At 52.1% G+C, this 25836-nt stretch overlaps 1 protein-coding gene across 6 annotated transcripts in view; it reads left to right on the plus strand.

Annotated features, from left to right (window-relative positions):
* Positions 1–25836, plus strand: part of CELF1 (CUGBP Elav-like family member 1) — a 1228135-nt gene that overhangs the window by 725141 nt on the left and 477158 nt on the right. For all 6 annotated transcript variants that reach the window (XM_069623101.1, XM_069623100.1, XM_069623103.1 and 3 more), the window contains exon 10: positions 3679–3807. In XM_069623101.1, coding sequence (XP_069479202.1) covers positions 3679–3807 — 129 coding nt within the window. The remainder of the gene's footprint in view (positions 1–3678; positions 3808–25836) is intronic.

Raw genomic sequence — 25836 nt, forward strand, 5'->3', positions numbered from 1 at the left:
GATCACACTCGACGAGAGTTTCCGCCGAGCGGTCCGGTGGTGGGGCAACCGCACGCATCTGACGGCGGGCATGGACTTCCAGACCCCAGACCACCAGGAGACAGTGACCACCGATTCCTCCCTGGAAGGGTGGGGTGCGCACACCGAAAATCTGCACGCGAGAGGCCTTTGGCTCCCGACGGAGAAGTCCCTCCATATCAACGTCCTGGAGCTCCGTGCAGTGTTCTGGGCCCTCAGGTCCTTCCTTCCGTCCCTCAAGGGCAAGGTGGTGAGGATCTTCACCGACAACACCACCACCATGTTTTACATCAGTAAACAGGGCGGAACCAGGTCCCCAGCGCTGTCCAAGGAGGCGCAGGACCTGTGGCATTGGGCCGTCGCCCAAAGGATGTTTCTGGTGCCGTTTCATCTGGCAGGGATAAAAAACACCATCGCCGACTCACTCAGCAGGGAGCTGCGCTCGTGCCACGAGTGGGAACTACGGCAGGATCTAGTGGATCGCCTCTTCCGACGGTGGGGCACACCCCAGATCGACCTGTTCGCGACGGCGACGAACTCCAAGTGCCGGAGGTTCGCCAGCAGGTTTCCCCAGGCGAGGAGCATGGGCGATGCCTTCTCGTTCCCCTGGGAGGGCCTGTTCCTCTACGCGTTCCCTCCTTTGCCACTGCTAATCCGGCTCGTCAACCAGCTCAAGAGGTCACGGTGCAGGATGATCCTCGTCGCACCTGCGTGGCCGAGGCAGATATGGTTCCCGGACCTTCTGGACTTGTCAGCGTCCCCGCCAATCAAGCTGCCGGTGGACGCGGATCTTCTCTCCAGGGAAGGAGGCGCCATCCTCCACCACGACCCGAAATCGCTGAACTTGCAGGCCTGGCTCCTGCAGCGCTAGAGTTTGGAGGATACGACATACCGGCCGACTGCAGAGAGGTTCTTGCAAAGGCCAGGGCGTCCTCGACTCTTAAATGCTACGGACACAAATGGAAGAGGTTCTCTGTCTGGTGCCACGCACAGAAGATTAACCCTCTACGGATTACGGCTCCCCAGGTACTGCCGTACCTGCTGACGCTGGCCAAAGCTGGACTGGCACACGCGTCCATCAAGATTCATCTTGCTGCGATCTCCCGATACACCAGAACCACGGGCCGGACGTCCTTGTGGTCTCATCGTCTGGTGAAAGAGTTCATGAAGGGACTGTTCAGATCGTTCCCGCCGGTGAAGGCTCCGGCCCCGGCGTGGGAGCTCAACGTGGTGCTGACCAAGCTCATGGGACCTCCGTTCGAGCCTCTGCACTCGGCCCCGTTGAAGTTTCTGTCGTGGAAAGCAGCGTTTCTTGTGGCCATCACCTCCGCACGACGGGTGGGAGAAATCCAGGCCCTTTCATGCAAGGCCCCGTACTTGACTTTTCACGACACGAGGGTAGTGCTCAGGACGCACCCCTCCTTCATGCCCAAGGTACCGTCGGACTTCCATCTCAACGAACCCTTGGTGTTGCCTGTGTTCTTCCCGTCGCCTTCGTCGCCGGCTGAGAGGACTTTGCACTCGCTGGATGTGGCTAGAGCGCTGAAGTTCTACATGGACCGCACAAAGTGTTTTCGGAAGACGTCACAACTCTTTGTGAACTTTGGACCTGTCAATCAGGGGAAGGCTCTCTCGAAGGCTTCCATTTCCAGATGGCTCTCCGGCTGTATCATGTACTGTCATCGGTTGGCAAACCGACCGCTGCCTGGCCGTCCGAGAGCCCATTCCACCAGAGCGATCGCAGCTACCACGGCGTTCCTTTCTGGTGTGCCCCTGCTGGACATATGCAGGGCTGCTACGTGGAGGTCGACGCACACCTTCACGAAATTCTACTGCGTCGATCGGGATTCCAGGGTGGAGTCCAGGGTCGGCCAAGCAGTGCTGCGCAACCTGTTCGCCTGAGGTGAGCCTGGTGAGGAGGTAAGATGCTTAATGTTGAGTTTGATGTACTGCTTAATGTTGAGCCGTTGCCACCTCCCGTGGTTGTGCATGTGTGTACTGCTATGTATTCTTTATTCATGAGCATGTGAATCCATGCCAGACCCCATGCTGGAGAAGGAACAAGTTACTTACCTGTAACTGTTGTTCTCCAGCATGGGTCTGGCATGGATTCACATGCGAACCCTCCCGCCTACCCCTCTGCGGCTCTTCACTTGGTCATACTGCCACTTCACGTGCTTCCAAATCTGAAGATGGCTGCCAGAGGCGGTGCTTAGGTAGAGGGCAGTCATTGGCTGTGGTCAGTATGACGCAGAGACCAGTGATTGGTTGTTACTACGAAAGACAGATCAGAAACGAAACTGATACTGATTTTTTCTTTACCGAGGATTCCCAGCCTGACGGGGAATATTCATGAGCATGTGAATCCATGCCAGACCCATGCTGGAGAACAACAGTTACAGGTAAGTAACTTGTTCCTTAAACATGTTTTCAATTAATGGTTATTTGCACCTTATATTTTAAATACACCCCAATCTTATTTTGTGACTGGCCACGCCTGGGTGATTTTATTTTTGCATGAAAAAAAGCTTTCTCAGTGCTATAGTGCTTAGAGAAGTCTTGCCTCATTGTAAAGTGCTTGAAGGGTTCAGGAATTCGCTAGCCAAAGCGCTAGCTCCTCCCCAACAATGGCTAACCTATACAATTGGCCCAATGCAAAACATGGCTAACCTGAACAAATGCTAAGTGCAAACAGAAAGGATGTGTTGGGCCAGTTATTCCTTTGATCTTCATAGTGCTGGAGACGGGGCATCATCCTAAACGTCTGCATGAATGGACAGGCTAATGAAAGAGCGTAGCACCACTCCTACCCTCGCCTCCCGTAAATCCATCTAGGTGCAACACTCTTCGCGCCCCCAAAAACCATTGAATTGCATTACCAGAACTCCTAGCACATTTCATTGACCGTCTTATAGATTGTAATGAAAGAACCACCCAGATTAAACTTTGGCAGAGTAGTGAAAACCAGTTACACAGGCTAGATGCCAGTAGGTATGAGATTTTAGGTAATAAGAGTGGTGGGGTTTTGCTGGAGTACAATAATGGCTGTACTCCCCGCCCATGCCACACTTACCTTATCAGTCACTGTAGTTTGTCTGCGTCAGGAGTACACAGGGTTAACAGAGTGGGGCTGCTCAGTGGGGAGCTGCCCTTTGCCTCTGGCCCTTAGCCGACTGGCTGCCCAGGAAGGGCCTCTGAATAGCAGCTGTCCAGTCAAGAAAATGAGCATCAAATGGATGGGCAGGGTAGGAGTGGGGAGGGGTGGGGGTCAGAGGATGGATGTAGGCGGATTGGAGAATGCAGGGGGGGGAGCATGGAGAGATGGCGGCAAGGACAGCAGCAAAGAGACAGTGCTGCCTGAACCAATTGCTCTGGACTTGGGAAAGGAAAAGCCAGAAGCAAAGGTCTTTCAGTATAAAGGCAGGACACTCTAGATGCAGACCAGCACAAACGACGGGTTTGGAGTCAAAGGAAAACGCCAAATAATTACTTCAGGATACTTTGACACACAGAATACCAATTTGGAGTTGTTGAAAGATGTATGTTCATAAAATGTCAGTTGGTGTATGTCTTAAGATTGTCTCTTTAGTATGCTGTTTTCTGCCACCTGACACGTATTAAACCAACAGTTTTCCCTTTCTATTTCTGTATGTTCTCAAGGGCTCAACGCCATGCAGCTGCAAAACCTGGCAGCATTGGCAGCTGCAGCCACTGCAGGTCAGAATGTGCCAAGTGGGTCCTCATCCCTTTCTACTTCCAGCAGCCCTCTCGGTGTCTTTGCCAATTCAGGTAAGGTCCTGTCATCTGTGTGACGTTTGCAAGATTTTTGCAAATAATGAAATATTGAACTTGTACTCTTTCCGCATATTAATGTGAGCTACTCCAAAGTATTTTCTAACCAGAAACTGAAGGTAAAGGTTGAAGTGGTTTTAGTTGGCAACCGTCTGCCAACAATGATGGCTTTGCTCAGCAGTAAGATGTTCAAATTTGAGAACTCTTCCTGGCCTGTGTTAGGGAGAATTTTCTTTTTTGTGCTAAAATCCTCCCACCTTAGATCCCAAGATCTTTTGCTGGACTTAGAACGTTTTACTTTTAACCCTGGAGTGAGTGAGAACCTTTTCTCACTCATGTGTTTTGACCTGTTTTAGATTGTGTTATCATTGTTTTTGGTGTCTGACAAACTCCATAGGCATCTACTTTTTGTATGGTGACACACAGCACCTTCTGTGCAGTTTCAGAGAAATGCTTTACATTTCTCTTAAGGTTTAAATACCTTTTTCTTTTGTGTATGACAGTTCCCAAGAATAGTAAAGTGAAATTGACTTTACTTACCCTTTCTTTTGTAGGTCCAGCACACACCATTTTATGTGGAGTGCTGGGGAGTTAAATAGTAGCCCTATATCCTACTCTCTCATGGAACATTTTTGTAACCCGCACTACTTTAATAGGCTGGTGGCAGTGGTTTTATTTTCCCTACAATTGTGTATTTTTTATTTTTTTTTTAGCACAGGCTGAAACCTTAGCGGCAGTACAGCACTCATGGGTGACCATTTTCTGTTTGAGGACTTTCTTGGGTTTTGCTCTGTGCGTCTAAACAGATTCAAGCCCTTTGTCTTGCTTTCGGTGAGCTTCAGCCCTGAACCCAGCCTCTGGCTCCATTGTGTCTGGAAGGACAGGGTGTGACGGAGGGTTCTCAAACTCCCCTGTCCTTTGTCTGTAGGAATGCCTGAATGCAACCAGTCCTGATTGGCTGGTTGTCCTTTGAGGACAGTCACCCTGCTGTGTGATTGACAGCCTAGGCTGTGCATGAATAGGAGAAACCTCTTAAAAAGCAAGGGTTTTGGGACTACAAGCAGAGTTGACCACTGGGAGAAACGCTCAACGAAGAAACTGTGAACAAAACTTTCTGCATCCTCCTGAACCTTGGAATTGCCTGGTGAAGCACTGCTGAAACTACTTTTTCATTTCGACAGAGCAGCTCCAGAAGGAACAACTTTTCCCCTTGGGTTAGTGGGACCAACTAACCCCGAGACTAACGCCACTGGACCATCTTTCCTCACTGGCTGTACTTCATTGCTGTAAGAACCGAACGCCAGGCATCCAGTAATCCGTAGTCGAGTGAAACGTCTGATGCAGTAAAGAATCTGGCTAGAAGCTGCAGCAGTGTCCAAAGGACCCTCCAGAAGCAGGACGACCAGATCAGCGTCCCCTCACCAGAGTGCAGGACCCAAAGAGTGAAGGAAGCCCAACTGGTTTCCGAAATCTGCGACAGTGCTGTTTGCTAAGTGCTGCTGAACCGAAAAGAGCCCATAGCTGCCGATGACCTCCCAAGTGCTGCCGCAGGAGCCCTACAGATGTCCTCCCTCTTCTCCCTATGACTGAGGCTCAGGAAAAAGGGTCTGCACTGCTGCAGCAAGACAGAATCCAGCTGGAGCACTCTTCTTCAAACCAGAGGTACTGTTTAGGTTTGGGGTACTTGCTTCATTGCCTTATTAGCTTTTCCCTTTTCAGTTGGGAATTGTATTGGCTTACCTTTAGAGTTGATTTCAACTCTTTCTCACAGGGTTAACAGCTTGTGACCTTACAAGTGATTTTCTACAAACTCTCTAACTTTGTGGAAGACTTTTTGATCGAAGTGCCCTAGCTCCCTAAACTGTGTTCCAATTGAGTTTGGCTGAAGACTCTCCTAGTCCATTGACTTTGATATTGTTTATTTGTTTATCCCTTCTAGGTGGTAACTTATTGATTGTTACTGCTGGGAAAGGCTGGTCTAGATTTCATTGGAAGATTTTGTTGTCCTCACATTTACTGAGAACCCGTTTGACCTTTTCCTTCCCTAAAGCTTTTGTTTCTGCAACCTGAGAATCCGTAAAGTAGAACTAGTATGATCTATAAATGCCATTAATGTTGATTGAAGTCGCCTCAGGGAGTAGGAATTGTGTAAGGGTAGCCCAATTTACAGGGTTATCACCAACTATAAAGGTACTTCTATCACTCTCACACCAGAATAAATGCACCCCTCTAGGGAAGTAAGGCAAAGAGTCTATCTTGCACGGATAACAAAAGTATTCTTTACAGAAACGAGGATAGGAGTGTTAGGGAGAATTCTCCGAAATGTGCTAATTCCCTCCACCTTGGAGAACCCCAGCAACTTGGCTGGATTTTGAGGACTTGACTATTTCAACCTGGAGTGTGACCTCCCCCCTCCCCCCCCACTCTCTCGTATTTTAATGTGATTTGGTACGCTGTTTCTTTTGGTTGTGGAGTCTGACAAACTCGATAGGCATCATCTTTTACATTGTCACACAGCACCTTCAGTGCAGTGACACAGGGAAGTCTTCCAGATTTCCCAAAATTTTAAGTACCTTCCCTGGGATAAACTACTGTTTCCCAGAGCAGTAAAGTGAAATTGACTTTACTTACCATTGTAACTTTCTAGACCATGTACACACTATCTTACAATGGAGCGCTGGAGGAGTTACCTAGTATCCCCTTTGTCTAGCTTCTCATGTAAAAAATGTTTGTTACCCTTTTCTCACTGAATGGCTGGTGGCAGTGGTTTCGTTTGAACTACCATGGTGTGTATTTACCGCAGGCTGCGTTCACAGCTACAGTAAAGCACCGACGGGAGCCATCTTTGTCAAAATGGCCCCCGGTCTTCTTTTTTCGCCATTTCTTTGTGGAAAGGTCCTTCTTGAGATTTACTGTGCACCAAACCAGATTTGGTCTTTGTTCATTTTGCCTTTGGCGGGATTCACTCGTGAAGCCCGCCTCTGGCTCTAGAGGGTCTGGGATAGGCAGGGAGTGAGGTGCCCGAAACTCCCTGTGCTTGGTCTCCTAGGAGACCCAAATGCACTCTGTGGTGATTGGCTGTCTGTCTGTTAAGGACAGCCACCCTGCTGGGTGAGTGACAGCTAGGCTGGAATGAATGGGAGAGAACTGAATAAAAGGTGAGTCTTTTGGCTTGAAAGGCAGAGTAGACCACTGGACGAAGGAACTGAAGAAGAGCTTGAAGAGGACACCTTCTGCAACTCCTGGACCGTTGGTTTGCCCGGTGAAGCCCTGCTGCAGTGCCAACTTGCCAAGTTCGCATCGACAAGAGAAGCCCTTTGCAAGTAAGACTTCTCCCTTTGAGTTGATGGGGCCAATCAACTCCAAGGTAAGCCACCTGGACATCCATCGCAGAGCTGGTTGAATTTCCACAGAGTTGCTGCTGGAAACCGTAGAGCCAGGGAGAGGAACACCAGATTGTGTGCCTTGCTTTTAAGCTGTCCTATAGCTTTTGGAAGATCCTCCGGACTCCCAAGAAGCAGGACTGACCAAGCCTGAAACCCCTCAATAGAGTGCAGGACCCCAGAAGCAAGGAAAGCTTACCTCAACAGCCCGGAACCGCGTGGTTGTATTTGCAGTGGTAGCAAGGAGCTGAAACACGAAACAGCCACAAAGTGAAGTTGCCGGTTTCCCGTTTTTGCTAGTCCCACTGCATTGCAGGAATCCCCCGATGTTGTCCCTATTGTCCCCACGATTGAGGCCCAGGAGCAGTGAGATCTGCAGAGCTGCACAGGAACAGAAGTCATCAGCTGCATCTTTTCTTCTTTGCTAAGGTACTGTAAAACAAGTCTAAGAGAACTTACTCTTACTGTAGATGTGCTTGAAACTTCTACAACTCATAAGTCTAATCAGCTTGTGGCCCTATATTTGGTTATTCTTTTTATCAAAGACTCCTAAGAACTTACTTGTGCAAAGACTTCAATTTACTTACATTAAAGTGCTGCATCCTATACAAAGACTTTTGCCCATTGACTTTGGCTTAGCCTATTGAATTATGACTCTTCTAAGAAGATCTGAAAGTTTTTGCCCTGCTTAAGAATATTGATGATCTCTTGTGTTCTAATAACCTTTGCCTTTTACCAACTTTTAAGTGTTATGAATACCAACAGTAAGATATTAAAGTCCCCAGCACCCTTGTTATTGACGTCACATGTGGGTGTAGGTTGTCTGTGGGCCATCCCAAAAGGCTCTTGTCTGATTCAGAAACTCAGAGTGTACAGTATTGAAGTGTATTTGTGTGTTACTACGTGTCGATGGATATTCGATCGACCCTGCACATGCTGGTCACTGAAATCCAACAGAGGGTGCTGTTGGGAAAGATTTCTCTTTGCTGCTCCTTTCCTTCCATCTTTATGGAACCCCCCCAAACGTTTTGCTTTTATTTTTTATTCTGACCTTAACTTTTTGCAGTACACTGCGCTGGCTTTTGCTCATATGTTATGGGGAAACTGACATGTCCTTCAGGATGTCAGTACTGGGAAACATTATTTCCCTTAAGTCGTGTTACTAGTTTTGGTTGCTTTGTTTCACTTGTGGTAACTTTAATCATTGCACTGCAGTACAATGGGGTACTCTTTGTTTTGGCCTTGACTAACACTCAGAATATTTGGTTACTCTAGGTGTGCTAAAAGAATAAGATGATGGCAACAGTTACTTTTTCTCACTTTTGGGACTTTTCGTTTGAGCTTTACTGCGTTTCCCGCATTTGGCTACTCTCTGTGGCTACTGGTCAAACATGGCCGTGCCGCGAGATTTTACAGTTGTCCTTTTGCTGTCTTGTTCTTTAGCCTTCCTCCTGGTCTGTGAGGCCAGGAAAATCCTTATAAGGACTTTCAGTGCCTGGGGGAAAAAGCTGCTTTGGTAGGCTACTGGAGGGCTGTGTATTTTTGCTGGCAGGATGTGGGCTCGTACTGTCTGGTCCCCATCCACAAACTGGTTTTAGTGTGTCTGATTCATATACAGGAGTGTTCCTGCCAGTGGTTCTGTGTGTGTGTGTGTTTGTGTGTGTGTGTCTCTGTCTCTTACCTGGCTTTTAGGATAAAAGCAGGACCCTGGGACCCATTTCTCAGAGATCTAGGGGAGAACCTGAAGCAGCCAATACTTCTATCCAGATGTGAGACCTGCGAAGAAACCAGTGACCCGTCGGAAGGCGTGGCTACCAATTTATGCTGCTGTCCTGGAGGAGCCCTTTCTTGCTGAAGATCTTTAGCAGTCCTGTGAAGGAGTTGTGACCCATGGAGGGAGCATCCATTCCTGACGTCTGTGCCGTACCTTGCAAAGGAGAGCCTTCCAAAGTGCACCCGGACTGTCCTGTGGCTGATGAGCTCTGATTTTGGGCTACCATGCTGCCAGGGTCACCGTTCCTAGTTTCGGCCTGGAAATTGGGGCATCCTCAGCTGGCCCTAAAAGACCTATGCAAAATTTCGGGGTCCTAGCTACACTGGGACTCGAGATTGGAGGGGAAGGTCAGACAGTGGCAGTTGAGTCCCCTATCGTTGCTGTGCTGTGGTGACCACCGTCTGAAATTGCTTACCTGACCTGAATCCAGTCCTGAGTGGGGTCCTGCATCGAGTTTTGCTGCATTTGTCTATTGAGAGTCCTTGCAACAGTGAAAGACACCAACCAGAGATCAGCTAGAACCTGCAAACCACCTTCAAATCGAGGACTAGTGATTCTTACCTACCCCTAAACTCCCATTGTAAGTCAATGGGCTTATAATAAACTGTATTCTAACTCTAGTGGCTTTGACAATGCTTGCTCAAGACGTCAAAGTTGAGGCTACTTCCGTTAGGAAGTTTAACTTGTAATTTAACCGTAAGAACCCTTCACTGGACCCCTGTATAAGTTTTATATGTGATTCCCATTGTGTGAACTCATTGTGGACCCCTTAGAATCTCACCACCTCTGAAGAACTTAGCCTAGACCGCCTGTCAATGTTAGCCAAATTGGTTTGGCTACAGCTCCCCAGAAGGCCAGAGTATAGGAAATCAGTCCTAACAGATGCCTACAGGACCTACGCCTTCACAGGACACACAAGAGCCTCTGAGGCTAAGCTCCCCCCACTTCTCCCCCATGAAAGAGGCCAAAGTGTATGCTGGTACTCAACGTCATCCGAGACCACCACTATCTCGTCGAGAAAAGAACCCACTGTTGGGTAAGAATTTGTGTAGTCGCACTGGTGAGACTACACAACACTTATCTGCTTGATATTAAGTAACCCACCTTTTGGTATAGGTCTGTACTACAGAAGTTGGCAATGTGACTGAGCAGCCATGCCTATCTCAAGAGAGGTAAATGTGAGCTGTAAAATTTAAATCTGTAAGTATAAGTAACACAAGGTTTCACTTATACATAGGTATTTATTTAATGTAAGTTTTAAATAAGCATTCTTTAAAAAGGCAATTCATTGTAACTATTCAAATACACTTTAAAATTAATTTTCACAGTCAAAGCCAGTGGATAATCTTTAGATTTGATTCATACACTACCCCTACACCCTGAGGTGGCTTCAATCATAAGAATAGTATTTGCATTTATATATCACACCAATACACTTGTGGACTGAGTTGCAGAAAAGAAAGTGTTAGAGAAGTAAAAAAGGTTAGAACAATTTCTCGGCAATTGTGAGGACAACTGAATCCTCCAATGAAGTCTAGATAAGTCTTTCCCAGCAGTACCAGTATACAACAAGCTACCACCCATGAGGGACAAACAGTATCAAAGTCAGTGGATTTAGAAGAGTGCTTTTAGGGAGCCAGGACAGCCAAAGTCATCTGTACAGTGTACGGATTTGATGCACTTCTTGGACAAGTCTTGCACAGTTAGTCACAAGCTGTTAAACTTGTTAGAAGGGAGTTGGAATAAAATCGTAAAAGGTAAGCCAATCCAATTCCTCAGTGAGAAAAACGTGGCTACAGTCAATAAGGTAAGTACCCCAAGCCTAAACAGTACCTCCTGGCTAGAAGAATGGTCAAACTGGATTCCCGCTTACTCTTGCGTCCCATCCCTTTTCCTCCATACTGTTATGGGTGTCCCTTCCAAGGGATGGGAGACAGAATCTTTTTCACCAGAAAAAAACCTTCTTCCCTTTTAAATGTAGAGGCACGCGGCCCAGGGAGCATGCGCTGCTCTGACTCTGCCCACCGGCGCCACACCTCGGTCCCCTTTTCCGCATCGACGGGGAATGGGCGAAATTCGCCAGCGCTCCTGGGTTTGCCTTTGGCCATGTAATTCCACGTGCAGTTACTTCTTTCATTTTTGTCTTTTCTATCATTCAGGTACTTGGTCCTCAGGCATCCCGCTCCTCCCCGGCACTTGTCGACTTCTACAGGGTTCAGCAGGTGTCCATCCTGTAACAGGCTCTTCTCCAGCATGGGGTCTGGCATGGATTCACATGCTCATGAATATTCCCCGTCGTCAGGCTGGGAATCCTCGGTAAAGAAAAAACCAGTATCAGTTTCGTTTCTGATCTGTCTTTCGTAGTAGTAACCAACCACTGATCTCTGCGTCGTACTGACCACAGCCAATGACTGCCCTCTACCTAAGCCCCGCCTCTGGCAGCCATCTTCAGATTTTTACCGCACGTTCAAGTGTTGGGATCCACGTGCTATTGCTCTCGAGCGTTAGTGCTATTTTTTCACGTTTTTTCTCAAAAACTTCGATTTTTCGGTCCAAAAGAGCCTCAAGCTCCACCGATTCTTCATCTGATCAACGGGGACCCGTGTCGGATTCGTCTACGCCCCTCAAGGGTGAAGATTTCGTCGAGCTACGCTTTTGGAGGACTCCAGAAGTTTCTCAGGCCCATCTCGGACATGGCCCAGGAGAAGGGAAGCTCGACGCCCGGAAAGCTGTTCAGGGTCTGCCCTGGATGCCAGCTTCAGAATGTCTTTAAGGAGGACGAAAACTCCTTTTTGTCTTTACTGCCTACATGAGGACAAGACGCACGTGTAGAAGGACTGTGCGTTTTGCACCAATATGTCGGAGCGGACCATGAAGGACCGCCATCAACGTCTCGCCAACTGGCTGGAAGGGAAGAGCCTGTCAGGCGAGAAGAAGAAGAAATCCGAGTGGTCTTCTAAGACCTTTGAGGACGCCCCCGCGACGGGGGTCCAACACAAGGCCAAGCACCGCGAGTCCGCTGGCACCGGGAGCGCCGAACGGTCGGGCTCTACGGGCGCCAGGAAGGGCGCATCCTCCCCGGCACCATCAACCACGAGCCAACGCTCTGGTTCGGGTAAGAGGAAGGCCGAGCACCCGGCGAAGCTCCTGGAGAGGCCCCGGTCGAGCTCGAAGGCCCCATCGGAGGGAGAGCGAGGCAGTGCCCCCCCCAAGGAGAAGGCGGTGAGCGCACCTAAGGTGGTGAAAGCCTTAATCCATCCGGCCAAGGCCTCTATCGAGACAGTCGCGGCGGCCCTGGCTCAGCCTGTGGAGGCTACACCAGTGGTGGCGACCTCGGGGCTCAGTCTCCCTGCCACCGCGGAGGGAGTCCTCTTTTATGCCCATCGACAGGACCCCCGTGAAACCTCCGACGGAGAAGAAAAAGGGGGGGGCAGGAGGTCGTCGTGGATTCGGCCTCAACCTCTGAGGAAGAGCTGATCGAGGTCTTAATTCAGGGCGTTGGCGTGGAAGAAGACCAGCCCGTCGGGAGGGATCTCGACGTAGGAGACGACGATATCGTCGAGGGTGCCGACGGGGCCCCTGACCGCCCGTCGGACTCCCCTCAACCGGCACCGCAAGACAACTCGGCGGGCATTTTGTTGGGTATACAGTCCTTATGCTCGGAGATAAGGAACGAGACTGCCGTTACCACCAGCGGAGGAACCGCTCCCGACGGGGGACCCGGAGCCAGGCCCTTCTGGGAGCCCTCCCCCTAAAAGAAGGATTCACCCTCCACCTCCTTTTCAGCCATCGCGCCCTGTTCAGCCCTCCTCCCCCTCCACGACTCGTGGGGATGATACGGGGACTGACACGGCCGCGACGGGTACAGACGACTAAGTTTACGAGGATCTGCCGTCGTCACCTCCCACCCGGGCTTCCCCGCCCGACGAGATTGGATCGTTTCACTCCATGATCGCCAGGGCATCCGAGCTCTTCCAGCTCTGCCCGGAGGAGAAGGAAGGTTTCCTTTATCAACGGCGCAAGGCCAAGAGGAAGACGGTCCTCTCCGTGCCTCTACTAGACGATATTTGGGATGAGGGCCTCGCCCTCCTCAAGAACCCATCCACGACGCCGGCTAGAAGGGATCTGTACGAGAAGAAGTACCAGGTCCCGGACGCGGCCCCCTTGTGCCTCCGGGCACAGCTGACCCCGGACTCTGTCGTCTCCGCGGCGGCCAGGAAGAAAGCGGGCAGGGGGTGCGGCCTCTACGTCGACTTCCCCGCCGGACGGCGAGGGAAAGAAATTGGATACGATGGGACGCAGGGTCATCTCGTCTGCAGCGACGACGATTAAGGCGGCCAACGCCTTGGCTATCGTAGCCCGCTACGACAGGGAGATGTGGTACAAACTGGACCCCCTGCTGGACTTCCTACCGGACGACAAGAGGGCGGATGCCCTAGAGATCTTGCAGGAAGGTGAGGTGGCGTCGGACCACGCCATTACGATTGCGACGGACATCGCCGACACTGGATTTCGCCAGTTGGGCAACGGCATGTGCCTTAGGCGGCGTGGATGGCTCAAGGCTACTGACTTCCGTCAAGACGTGCAGACCAGAGTCTTGGACATGCCTTTCGATGGAAACAACCTGTTTGGGGAAAACAGTGGACGATTCCCTTCAAGCCATCAAAGCAGACACGGAGACGGCCCGGGCTCTTGGGGTTCTCCAGCAACGGCGGCCGCCCTTTCGGAGCGGCGGAGGCAAGGGTGCCTCCAAAGGTTCCGGCGGAGGATTTTCCACCTACCGTCAAGCGGCCCGTTCGTCGTCGCAGGAAGCTTACAGGGGACGAGGCAAGTCAGGCGGACCCCACCGTCGTCGCCAAGGAGGTCAAGGCGGCAAAGCCTCGAAGCAGGACTGAACCGGCCGTGGGGTCGGGCCCCCACCGAAGCACCCCGGTGTGAGGCAGGCTGGCGAGCTTCGTCAGCGTGTGGGAGTCCATCTCCACCGACCGTTGGGTGCTGGACGCCCTAGCCCAGGGTCACGCGCTCGAGTTTCAAAGAAGGTGCCCGCGCGTCCCCCCTGTGGCCAGGAAAGAACATCACGTCCCTCAACTTCTCTTGGAGGTAAAGGCGATGCTCAGGAAGGGCGCCATCGAGCTCGTCCCAAAGAGGCTTCGGGGCTCTGGAGTTTACTCAAGATACTTCCTTGTGAAGAAGACTGGAGGATGGCGTCCCATCCTGGACCTACGACGACTGAACAAATTCATCAAGGGACAGAAGTTCCGGATGGTCACCCTCCAACACGTCCTGGGTCAGCTGGAGGAGGGCGATTTCCTGTCGTCGTTGGATTTGGAGGATGCCTACTTCCATATTCCCATCCTAAAGGGACACCGGAAGTTTCTCAGGTTCGTGGCCAAAGGGCGTCACTATCAGTTCAGAGCCCTTCCCTTTGAACTAAGGTCGGCACCCAGGGTGTTCACCAAGTGCCTCGCACCGGTGGCGGCGCAGCTGCGCCGAGAGGGGATCCACGTCTACCCCTACCTGGACGACTGGCTCATCCGAGCCAAGACGGGGGAGCTCGCCGTGGAGCACACGGCAAGGACCGTCCAACTTCTCACGGACCTGGGATTCTCCGTAAACTACGCCAAGTCCCACCTGGTGCCCGCACAAGACGCACTGTTTCTCGGAGCGAAGCTCGACTGTGTCGCTTCTTGCCTCCCCGTCGGAGGAAAGGACGAGGGCCATTCTGGGCAAGGTACAACGGATGCTGGTTGCGGATGCGGCCAGAGTGAGGTCCATCAAGTCCCTCCTCGGAATGATGTCTTCTTGCATTTACCTCATCCCCCTGTGCAGGCTCCGGATGCACCCGTTGCAGGAGTTCCTGGACGCGCGCTAGATCCAGACGACGGGCAGCTTCGAGGAGAGGATCACACTCGACGAGAGTTTCCGACGAGCGATCCGGTGGTGGGGCACCCGCGCACATCTGACGGCGGGCATGGACTTCCAGACCCCCGGCCACCAGGAGACAGTGACCACGGATGCCTCCCTGGAAGGGTGGGGAGCGCACACCGAGAATCTGCACGAGAGAGGCCTTTGGCTCCCGACGGAGAAGGCCCTCCATATCAACGTCCTGGAGCTCTGTGCAGTGTTTTGGGCCCTCAGGTCCTTCCTTCCGTCCCTCAAGGGCAAGGTGGTGAGGATCTTCACCGACAACACCACCACTATGTTCTACATCAGGAAACGGGGCGGAACCAGGTCCCCAGCCCTGTCCAGGGAGGCGCAGGATCTGTGGCATTGGGCCGTCGCCCAAAGGATGTTTCTGATGCCGTTTCATCTGGCAGGGATAAAAAACACCATTGCCGACTCACTCAGCAGGGAGCTGCGCTCGTGCCACGAGTGGGAACTACGACAGGATCTAGTGGAGCGCCTCTTCCGACGGTGGGGCACACCCCAGATCGATCTGGTCGCGACAGCGACGAACTCCAAGTGCCGGAGGTTCGCCAGCAGGTTTCCCCAGCCGAGGAGCATGGGCGATGCTTTCTCGTTCCCCTGGGAGGGCCTGTTACTATACGCGTTCCCTCCATTGCCATTGCTGATCCGGCTCATCAACCAGCTCGAGGTCCCGGTGCAGGATGATCCTTGTCGCACCTGGGTGGCCGAGGCAGATATGGTTCCCGGACCTTCTGGATTTGTCAGCGTCCCCGTCAATCAAGCTGCCAGTCGACGCAGAGCTGCTCTCCAGGGAAGGAGGCGCCATCCTCCATCACGACCCGAAGTCGCTGAACTTGCAGGCCTGGCTCCTGGAGCGTTAGAGTTTGGAGGATACGACATACCGGCTGACTGCAGAGAGGTTCTTGCAAAGGCAAGGGCTTCCTCAACTCTTAAATGCTACGGACACAAATGGAAGAGGTTCTCTGTCTGGTGCCACGCACAGAAGATTAACCCTCTGCGGATTACGGCTCCCCAAGTACTGCCGTACCTACTGACGCTGGCCAAAGCTGGACTGGCGCATGCGTCCATCAAGATTCATCTTGCTGCGATCTCCCGATACACCAGAACCACGGGGCGGACGTTCTTGTGGTCTCATCGTCTGGTGAAAGAGTTCATGAAGGGACTGTTCAGATTGTTCCTGCCGGTGAAGGCTCCGGCCCTGGCGTGGGAGCTCAACGTGGTGCTGACCAAGCTCATGGGACCTCCGTTCGAGCCTCTGCACTCGGCCCCGTTGAAGTTCTTGTCGTGGAAAACAGCGTTTCTTGTGGCCATCACCTCCGCACGACGGGTGGGAGAGATCCAGGCCCTTTCCTGCAAGGCCCCGTACTTGACTTTTCACGACACGAGGGTAGTGCTCAGGACGCACCCCTCCTTCATGCCCAAGGTGCCGTCGGACTTCCACCTCAACGAACCCTTGGTGTTGCCTGTTTTCTTCCCGTCGTCTTCGTCGCCGGCTGAGAGGACTCTGCAGTCGCTGGATGTGGCTAGAGCGCTGAAGTTCTGCGTGGACCGCACGAAGGGTTTTCGGAAGACGTCACAACTCTTTGTGAACTTTGGACCTGTCAATCAGGGGAAGGCTCTTTCGAAGGCTTCCATTTCCAGATGGCTCTCCATGTACTGTCATCGGTTGGCAAACCGACCCCTGCCTGGCCGTCCGAGAGCCCATTCCACCAGAGCGATCGCAGCTACCACGGCGTTCCTATCTGGTGTGCCCTTGCTGGACATCTGCAGGGCTGCTACGTGGAGGTCGACGCACACCTTCACGAAATCCTACTGCGTCGATCAGGATTCCAGGGAGGAGTCCAGGGTCGGCCAAGCAGTGCTGCGCAACCTGTTTGCCTAAGGTGAGCCTGGTGAGGAGGTAAGATTTGCTTAATGTTGAGTTTGATGTAATGCTTAATGTTGAGCCTTTGCCACCTCCCGTGGTTGTGCATGTGTGTACTGCTATGTATTCTTTATTCATGAGCATGTGAATCCATTCCAGACCCCATGCTGGAGAAGGAACAAGTTACTTACCTGTAACTTGTTCTCCAGCATGGATCTGGCATGGATTCACATGCGAACCCTCCCGCCTACCCCTCTGCGGCTCTTCACTTGGTCGTACTGCCACTTCACGTGCTACCAAATCTGAAGATGGCTGCCAGAGGCGGGGCTTAGGTAGAGGGCTGTCATTGGCTGTGGTCAGTATGACGCAGAGATCAGTGATTGGTTACTACTACGAAAGACGGATCAGAAACGAAACTGATACTGGTTTTTTCTTTACCGAGGATTCCCAGCCTGACGACGGGGAATGTTCATGAGCATGTGAATCCATGCCAGACCCATGCTGGAGAACAACAGTTACAGGTAAGTAACTTGTTCCTTCCCAACTTCAGACCACTACGCCCTCTGCCTACGTTGCCTTGGCCCAGACCACGGTTGGCAAGCATGTTTAGTGTGACTCGCTGTCCTCGAAGGTGCTGAAGAACAGACTAGCCAGGTGGAGGGAGCTCTTCCAGAGGTCGCCTCCAGAGGATCTCAAGAACTTTGTGACGCATCGACCAAGGCCGAAGGTAGGGCCGACATTTTCCAGCGCACCCTGCAAGGCAGACTCCTTACCAGGGACTCTCCCGTGCGGGAGGGACCGGCCAGTTCCTTCTACCGACACGTGAACCGAGGCTGCTACAGCTAGTGGCCTTCTGGTTGAGGGGTCCCCGGATCCTCCCGGGCGCAGTGTCGAGGGACCGGAAGGTGCTTGTACCGGGTCTACACCTGAGGGGCTGCGCCCTTTTACCGGCACAATGGCAGAGGGGCTACGCCCTAATACCAACGATAAGTCTGAGGGGGCGCCTAAATGCAGCACTACTGACCCCCGGGTCGAGGGTGCCACGCCTACCGAGCCCAGACCTGAGGAGCATGGTAGGCCTTGCGATCCACTTGCAAGAGTCTTGGACTTGGCTGGGCCCAGCGGGCTGAGCAACACGTCGCCGGCACGTGGCAGGCCGCTCGACAAAATGCCTGCTACGCCAAAAAGGGGCACCCGTTTGACGCCATTCCAGGAGTTTGGCGAAGAACAAATGTCAAGGTGTCACTGGTCTCAACCAGGTACGTGACCTACAGTCTACCCTTTATTTGCGCAGGGCAACTTTCCCATGCATCCAAATGGGCAGGGTATGCTGTGGCTCCAGCAGCCCCGTCAGCACCCCCTGCCACCTCTTTGGCCAGTGAGGTGCTCTTCGAGAAGTTCCTTGGCCTCATGAGGTCACCTCAGATGGGGGGTGATCATCAAAGACGCCATTAGTGAAGTCATTCCCACCATGCTAGCAGCACCACAGACTCCTTCATCGGGCCCCCAGGCCCCAGTGAAGCCAACGCCTCCTTCTCCACAGCCAACTCTGCAACCTCTGCCGCCTCTCTCGCCTCTTCAGCCTCCGGCTGTGGTCCCTGTAACCTAGCATCTGCGATCATTGCCCCTCCTCCTCCACAGGATCCTCCAGATCCGCAGGATATGGACGAGGACGATAATCCGGACACGCCATCCTCAGCCAGGGCCTTTCATGAACGTCTTGCTGGCCTGGCGGAGTACCTGGGCTTCCCCCCAACCAGAGGTCTAACAGCCGGCAGAGGGGGGTTCTAGCTGAAGTCCTCAAAAGATGCCCCTCTGCCAACACGGGGATTCCACTGCAAACCAATGTAGTTTCCCTGGCCAAGAACAGCTGGCTCAAGCCCCACTCTGTCCAGCTGGTCAACCGACGCCTGGATGCCAAATACAGGCAAATGGAGGGGATACGCTCTTGCTCTTGATCCATCCTCAGCCACACTCCTCGGTGATCGCTGCGGCATCACTATACTCCAAGCCTCAGTCGTCCTCAGCCACCTCCTCTGCGGCGCTGCTAGGCAAGGAGATCATCTTGGAGCTGTACGGTTGTGGCGGGAAATTGCTGATTTCCTCCCGGAACTACACTCTCAATGCCAATCTTGCTTTAAGGCGGGTCTAGCAGAAGCTAAGCTTGTGGCACAGGACCTCATGGAATCCACAGTGGCTCATATAGATACCTCAGTCTGTGCCATCTGCATTGCCACGGACATGAGAACAGCCTGGCTCCGAGCAACGAAATTCAACCCGGATGTCCAGGAGCACATTCTAGAGCTGCCGTTCGAGGGGGGAGAGGGGGCAGGGACCTCTTCCAATCCTCTACGGACGAAGAGCTGGACAAGAACAGCAGCTCACAAATGGCAAAGTCTCTGTCCATTCGTACAAAGACCATGCCCAAAACGTACACCCAATCTCAGCAGCGCTCGAAAAAGGGTCGTACATATGGAGGGTTGTGCGGCTTCCAGGAACGCAGATACAGGCAGCTGGACCGCTCGCCGTTTCAGAACCGCTGCAAACAACAAAAAATGGGGTGGGGATGGAAAGTAAGGGCTTTTTCCAGTTTCCCTTCTCCGCGTCCCTCTCTGAGGGAAAGCAGGCATGACACGCCCCTTCGTGTCCACATGTCTCCAGTGGGGGGGGCAGGCTTGCCCTCCATGCACATTTCTGGCACCAGAATTTTGAGGACCTCTGGATCCTCTGTAGTATCCACGTGGTTCCGCCTTCCTATCCCAGCCTCTCCTCCCTCCCCTCCCACAGATTGGCACAGCAACTCTTTTGGCGGAGATCGGTCGCTCGTAGAGAGCCAGGCAGTGGAGGAAGTCCCAGCCTCCCAGCAAGGCTTTGGCTTCTACCCAGGATTTTCGCCATTCAGAAGAACTACCAGGCGGCCCTGAGAGTTGAGGGTGGATAGGTCCAGCACAACCTCTCCCTACCCCTGCAAAAATGTAAGATGGTTATGCCAGCTTTGATAGCGGAGACATTGGACAGGGGAGACTCGCTGTGCTTTCTGGACCTGAAGGACGCGTACCTACAAGTCCTGATTTGGCAGCCCCATCGTTCTTTCCTAGGGTTCAGGATCATGGGCTACCATTTCCAATACAAAGTCCTCCCATTTGGCCTCAACTGGGCCCCCAGGATCTTTACCAGACTCATGAATGCTGTGGTGGCCCTCCTCAGAGCGCAGGGCCTCCACATCTACCCATACCTCGATGACTTGCTCATCAGGGCTACATCCCCGGAAGCGGTTTGCCATTCTTCCCAGGCCCTTATGAACACACTGCACAACCTGGGCTTCTCCCTCAACCTCAAGTCACAGCTGCTCCCTACGCAGTCTGATATTCCTTGGCATCATTTGGGACATGTGTGCCGAAAGGGTTTTCCCCTCGTAAGACAATCTTGGCCATCAAGATGGCCACCGCCCACTTCCTCAGCAGAGAGAAACCCTCGGCATGGTAGTACCAACATCTCCTGGATCTACTGGTGGTGGTCCTGTTAGCCGTTCCGCACACTAAACTAAGGATGAGAAGGATTCAGGTGCACTTCACGGACTCATGGAATCTGTAGCGGGGCTCGCAATCTGAGATGAACATTTCTCCATCCCTCCACCCGGACCTAACTTGGTGGTCCATGGACAGCAACCTACGGACGTTCAAGCCTGTTCGGCTGCCCTCCCCGCAGGCCACCATCACCACAGACTCCTTGCTCGAGGGCTGGGGAGCCACACTGAATGATCTCTCGGTCCACGGCACCTGGGCTCGACAGGAGCAGGAATACCACTTCAATTGGTTGGAGCTGAACGCCATCTGGGTAGTGCTCAGAGCATTCCTACCACTTCTCAAGGGAAAGGTTGTCCTCATCTAGACAGACAACTCGACCAGCATGTACTACGTCAACATGCAGGGGGGCACCAGATCCCCTCCTCTGTGCATACTGGCAATCAGCATGTGGGAATGGTCCCTGGAAAACGGCATTTACCTCTCAGAAGTCCACCTCCCGGGGGAATCCAACCTGGAAGAGGACAGACTCGGCAGGCTGGGAGTGGACAATTACGAGGGGCAGCTAAACTACCTCGGTATTCAGGAGATCAACAGGTGGGGTTATGCCCAAGAGGATCTCTTTGCCACCTGGCACAACAAGAAGTTCCCCCAGTTCGCACCTGGCAGGGTCAGGGCCACGACTCTGGGCGACGCATTTCACCTCCAGTGGACCGGCATGAGGGCCTATGCCTTTCCGGCTACTTCCCTGATCCACAGGGTAATTTGCAAGATCAAGGAATCTCGCCAACTCCTCATCATTCTGATAGCCCTATCGTGGCCGGCCAGGCCATGGTTTTCGGAGCTACTCAACCTCTCGGAGGTGCCCCCGATACACCTTCCGATAGGCCCAACACATCTGGCGCAGCAGGTGGGCAGAATCATCCATCCCGCGCCAGGGAAACTAGCCCTCACAGCATGGTACCTGAGCAGGTAACGCTTCGGCACCTTAGCCTCTCACAGGCCAATCTGAAGATCATACAGGGCGCCAGGAGCAAAGCCACCAGGGCCCAGTACAAAAGCAAATGGACCAGATCCTGCCTCTGGGCAGACTCCAAAGTAATTGACCCTCTGGCGTGCACTTTGGACAACGTGCTCTAGTTTCCTGCGCACCTCACTCGTTCAGGCCTGCAGGTGGACACCTGCCGCACATACCTGGCAGCCATCGGGGCTTATAGGAACTCTGAGGAGGGCATTTTCTCCTCCTCCAACCACATAGTCAAGAAACATCTGACGGGTCTTGCAAGGTTCTACCCGCCCGTTAAGAGACCTCACCCAGTGTGGAACCTTGACATAGTCTTGGGCGCCCTGGCACACAAACTGTTCGAGCCTATGGCGTCCGGACTTTAGGCTGGTCACCATCAAGACGACCTTACTCGTCCTTACCTCGGCTCGCTGAGTCGGCAAGATTCAGGCGCTGGTCGCTTCTGAACCATATACCACCTTTCCCAAGGACAAGATAGTCCTGCAGGTGCACCTGGCATTTCCCCCCAAGATTCCATCTGCATTTCACTTGAACAAAGAAATGGTCATTCCTACGTTCTTTCCCGGTCCCAAGGATGAAGCACACAGTGCTGCACTGCCTGGATGTGGGGCGTGCCCTCAAATTCTAATTGGATAGGTCCAACGCTTACGCAAGTCGGGCTCCCTGTTTGTCACTTTCGGTGGCTCGAGGCCAGGCTATCAGTCCTCTAAGGCTTCCATATCTCGCTGGATGGTCTCGGCCATCAAAGAAGCGTATGAGGACCTACACAAGCCTCTCCCTGCCGACATGCATGCCCACGCAGTCAGGGCCAAGGCAACAGCCATTGCATTCCACCGCCATGTCCCTTGGCAGGCCATATGCAGAGCGGCCACTTGGGCCTCTCCTTCGGCTTTCTACAAGCATTACTGTTTGGATGCCGGCTCTAGTGCTGATGCGGCTTTCGGACAGGCGGTTCTCCAGAACCTGTTTGCTTAAGTACGGTCTCCTCGCCACCCTGGGGCTACAATCCGTTGTAATTACAGTATGGAGGAAAGGGGATGGGACGTAAGAGTAATTATAAGTTACTCACCATAGTGACTAACATACTTAGTCCCCTTTCCTCCATACGTTTCACCAACCTCCCCCCTAATAATACTGGCGTAATTAGGCAATGTTAAATCTATTGTCGCATCAATGGGCACTGAGGTGTGGCGCCAGAGGGCAGATTCAGGGCCAGTGCATGCTCCCTGGGCCGTGCCCCCGCGTACCTGTAAATTTAAAGGGGAAGGAGGTTTTTTTCTGGTGAAAAGGGTTCCGTCTCCCGTCCCTTGGAAGGGACGCCCATACAGTATGGAGGAAAGGGGACTACGGTCATTTCTATAGCCATGCAGATCCTGGTTCCTGAGCATCAGTCGTGGGGACAAGATGGAGGACGCCTGGAGGGCTCTTGCGGCAGTACTTTGGAAGGTCGTCAGCAGCTGTGGGCTCTTTTCACTTCCTTCACTCCCTCGGTCCTGCACTCTGGTTAGGGGACAATGGATCTCGAGGTCATGCTTCTGCAAGGTCCTTAGGAGGCTCCTGGAGCTTCTCGCTAGATTTGTTCCGCGGCAGACATTGCACTAGACTACAGATACTCGACCCCAGGCATTAAGCTCTCGCAGCAACGGCGAAGCACAGCAAGTCAATGATAGTGGTCCACTGGCATTCGTCTCAGGGTTAGTCGCTCCCACTAACCCAAGGGGAGAAGTTGTTCGTTTCAGAGCTTCTATGTGGAGGTGAAAAAAAATTAGCACAGCAGCAGGGCTTTGCTGGGAAATTCAAAGGTCTGGGAGGGTGCAGCAAGCTTCGTTCACAGTTTCTTCAGGTGTTTCTCCCAGTGGTAGACGCCGCCTTTAGTCCCAACACACCTGCCTTTTAAGCAGGTTTCTCCCATTCATGCACATCCTAGGCTGTCAATTGCACTGCAGGTTGCTGTCCTGAAAGGACAGCTAGCCAATCGGGACTAGTTTCATTCAGGCATTCCTAGAGACAAAGGACAGAGGAGTTTCGGGACACTCCCTCGCATCCGGTCCTTCCAGACACTGGAGGCAGGAGCGGGCTTTAAGGCTAAAGCCCTCCAAAGGCAATACAAAAGACTTAGACCAGTCTCAAAGCAGAGTGAAAGCAAAGAAAGACCTCTCAAACAAAAATGGCGAACGAAGAGGACCGTATGCAATTGAGACAAAATGGGCACCCATGGGTGCAATACTGCAGCTGAGGATTCAGCCTGTGGTAAAAACACACAATGGGAGGAAAAATAAACCACTGCCACCCGCCGTTAATTCTAGTGAGGGTAAAGTGAAAATGTTACAGGCGAAAGTAGACAAAAGGGGATACTAAGTTATCCCCTCAGCACTCCATGTAATATGGTGTTAGCTGGGTCTGTTAGGCAAGATTTTATGCAGTACCCTTTGGTGAACTACAATAACCTTGACCTCCTGGCAAGAGGGACCCAACCTTTGGTATAAGTCTGAACTACACAGGTTGGTAGTGTGGCTGAACAGCCAGGCTTATCTCAAGAGGGGTCAATTTGAGCAGTAATGTGACGGTTTCACAGTACAGGTATCCAAATAAACACTGATACTCATAGTTTCTTGATAAAACAATTCATTAGCAATATATGTAACACTTATAATACACTTCAAAACACACTTGGTTTCTCTAAATTAGATATCCATTGGGGATGGTAATCAGACACTTCCTACACCCTCAGGTGATTTAAATAGCTAGGACAGTGTGAACATTGATTTATCACTGGTACATTTAGAGCAATACAGAGTTTGGTTTAAAAGATGGAATAGAGGAATAAAACAAAGGTTAACAAATAATTCACAAACAGGTAAGTACTTTTAAAAACCTTCCAATTTCAAATAGGTTTAACCCTTTCCTGGGGAAAAGATAAAGCACTGAGTCAAAGGCAAGTAGTCTCTCAGGGAGCCAGGACAGCCAATGTTAATTGCACAATGTCAAGGGGAGCTGAAGATCGACTTTGTAGGTAGGTAAAAAGCCTTGCACAATGTTTTAGAAATGTTTGTAGAAAATCAAACACTTGAAGGGCCACGAGCTGGGAAGCTTGTGAGGGCAAAGCTATAGCAACTCTGCAAGGTAACCAAGACAGGTCTCGACTGACAGCAAGTAAGGCTACACAACAAGAGATACGTTTGCTTAGACTTTACAGTACCTCCGGTTAGAAGAAATGGTTCCAGCTGGCTTCTGTTCCTGTACAGTTCTGCAGATCCTGTTGTTCCTGAGCCTCAGTCGTGGGGACAAGATGGAGGACGTCTGGGGACTCCTGCTCTGCAATGGGCAAACTTCAATTCAGCAGTTCTTTTGTGTTTCAGCTCCTCACGCCCGACAGAAAATGGCAACACTGCGATTCTCGGATACCACTCTGGACTTTCCTTGCATCTGGGGTCCAGCACTCTGTTGAGTTCGCTCAGGCTTGGTCAGTCCTGCTTCAGGGAAGTCTGGAGGATCTTCCTGGCGCTCGGGTCCGGCTTAAAAGCAACGCACACAATCTGGTGTTCTTCTTCCTGGCACTTTGGTTCCAGCAGCAGTGGAAGTACAGCCAGCTCCGAGAGGATGTCCAGGCGGGCTTACTTTGGAGTTGATTGGTCCCCCCAATTCAAAGGGAGAAGCCGTCCTTGCAGGGCTTCTGTAGTCGAGGCGAATTCGGAGCTTAAGCACAGCAGCAGGGCTTCACCGGGCAAACCAACGGTCCAGAAGTTGCAGCAGGCGCCCCTTCCAAGTTCTTTTTCGGAGTCCTTCGTCCACTGGTCGCCTCTGCCTACCAAGCCTGAAAGCCTCGCCTTTTATGCAGGTTTCTCCCATTCATTCCAGCCTAGCTGTCAGCCACCCATCCGGCCAATCACCTTTGGGTGCATTCCTGTAACCAAGGGGATTAACGTCAGAGTTTCGGGCACCTCCCTCACTTTCTGCCCCTGCCAGACATACTGGAGCCAGAGGTGGGCTTCACTTGTGAATCTTGCCAAAGACAAAATGGACCAAACCTGGTTTGGCACGCTGAGTAAATCGCAAGAAGGACCTTTCCAACAAGAAATGGCGAAAAAAGACGACCAGGCCATTTTGACGAAATGGGCACCCATGGGTGCCTTACTGTGGCTGCCAACGCAGCCCGCGGTAAAAACACACAATGGTTTTAAAAGTAAACCACCCACAGCCATTAATTTTAGAAAGGGGCAACATAAAAATGTTATGAGAAACTAGACGGAGGGGTACGAAGTAACCCCTCGCTGGGTCTAGAAAGTTACAAAATGGAAGTAAAGTCAATTTCACTTCACTGCTCTTGGAAACAGTAGTTTCACCAAGAGACGGTATTTAAACCTTTGGGAAATCTAAGACTTCCCTGTGCCAAAGCACTGAAGGTGCTGTGTCACAATGTAAAGATGATGCCTATGGAATTTGTCAGACTCCAAAACCAAAAGAAACGGAGTCCAAATCAGATAAAATACATGGGGGGGGGAGGGGTCCCACACTCTACAGGATAAAAA

Source organism: Ambystoma mexicanum, chromosome 11 (assembly GCF_040938575.1).
Source record: "Ambystoma mexicanum isolate Mex_15411 chromosome 11, UKY_AmexF1_1, whole genome shotgun sequence".
NCBI classification, from domain to species: Eukaryota; Metazoa; Chordata; class Amphibia; order Caudata; family Ambystomatidae; genus Ambystoma; species Ambystoma mexicanum.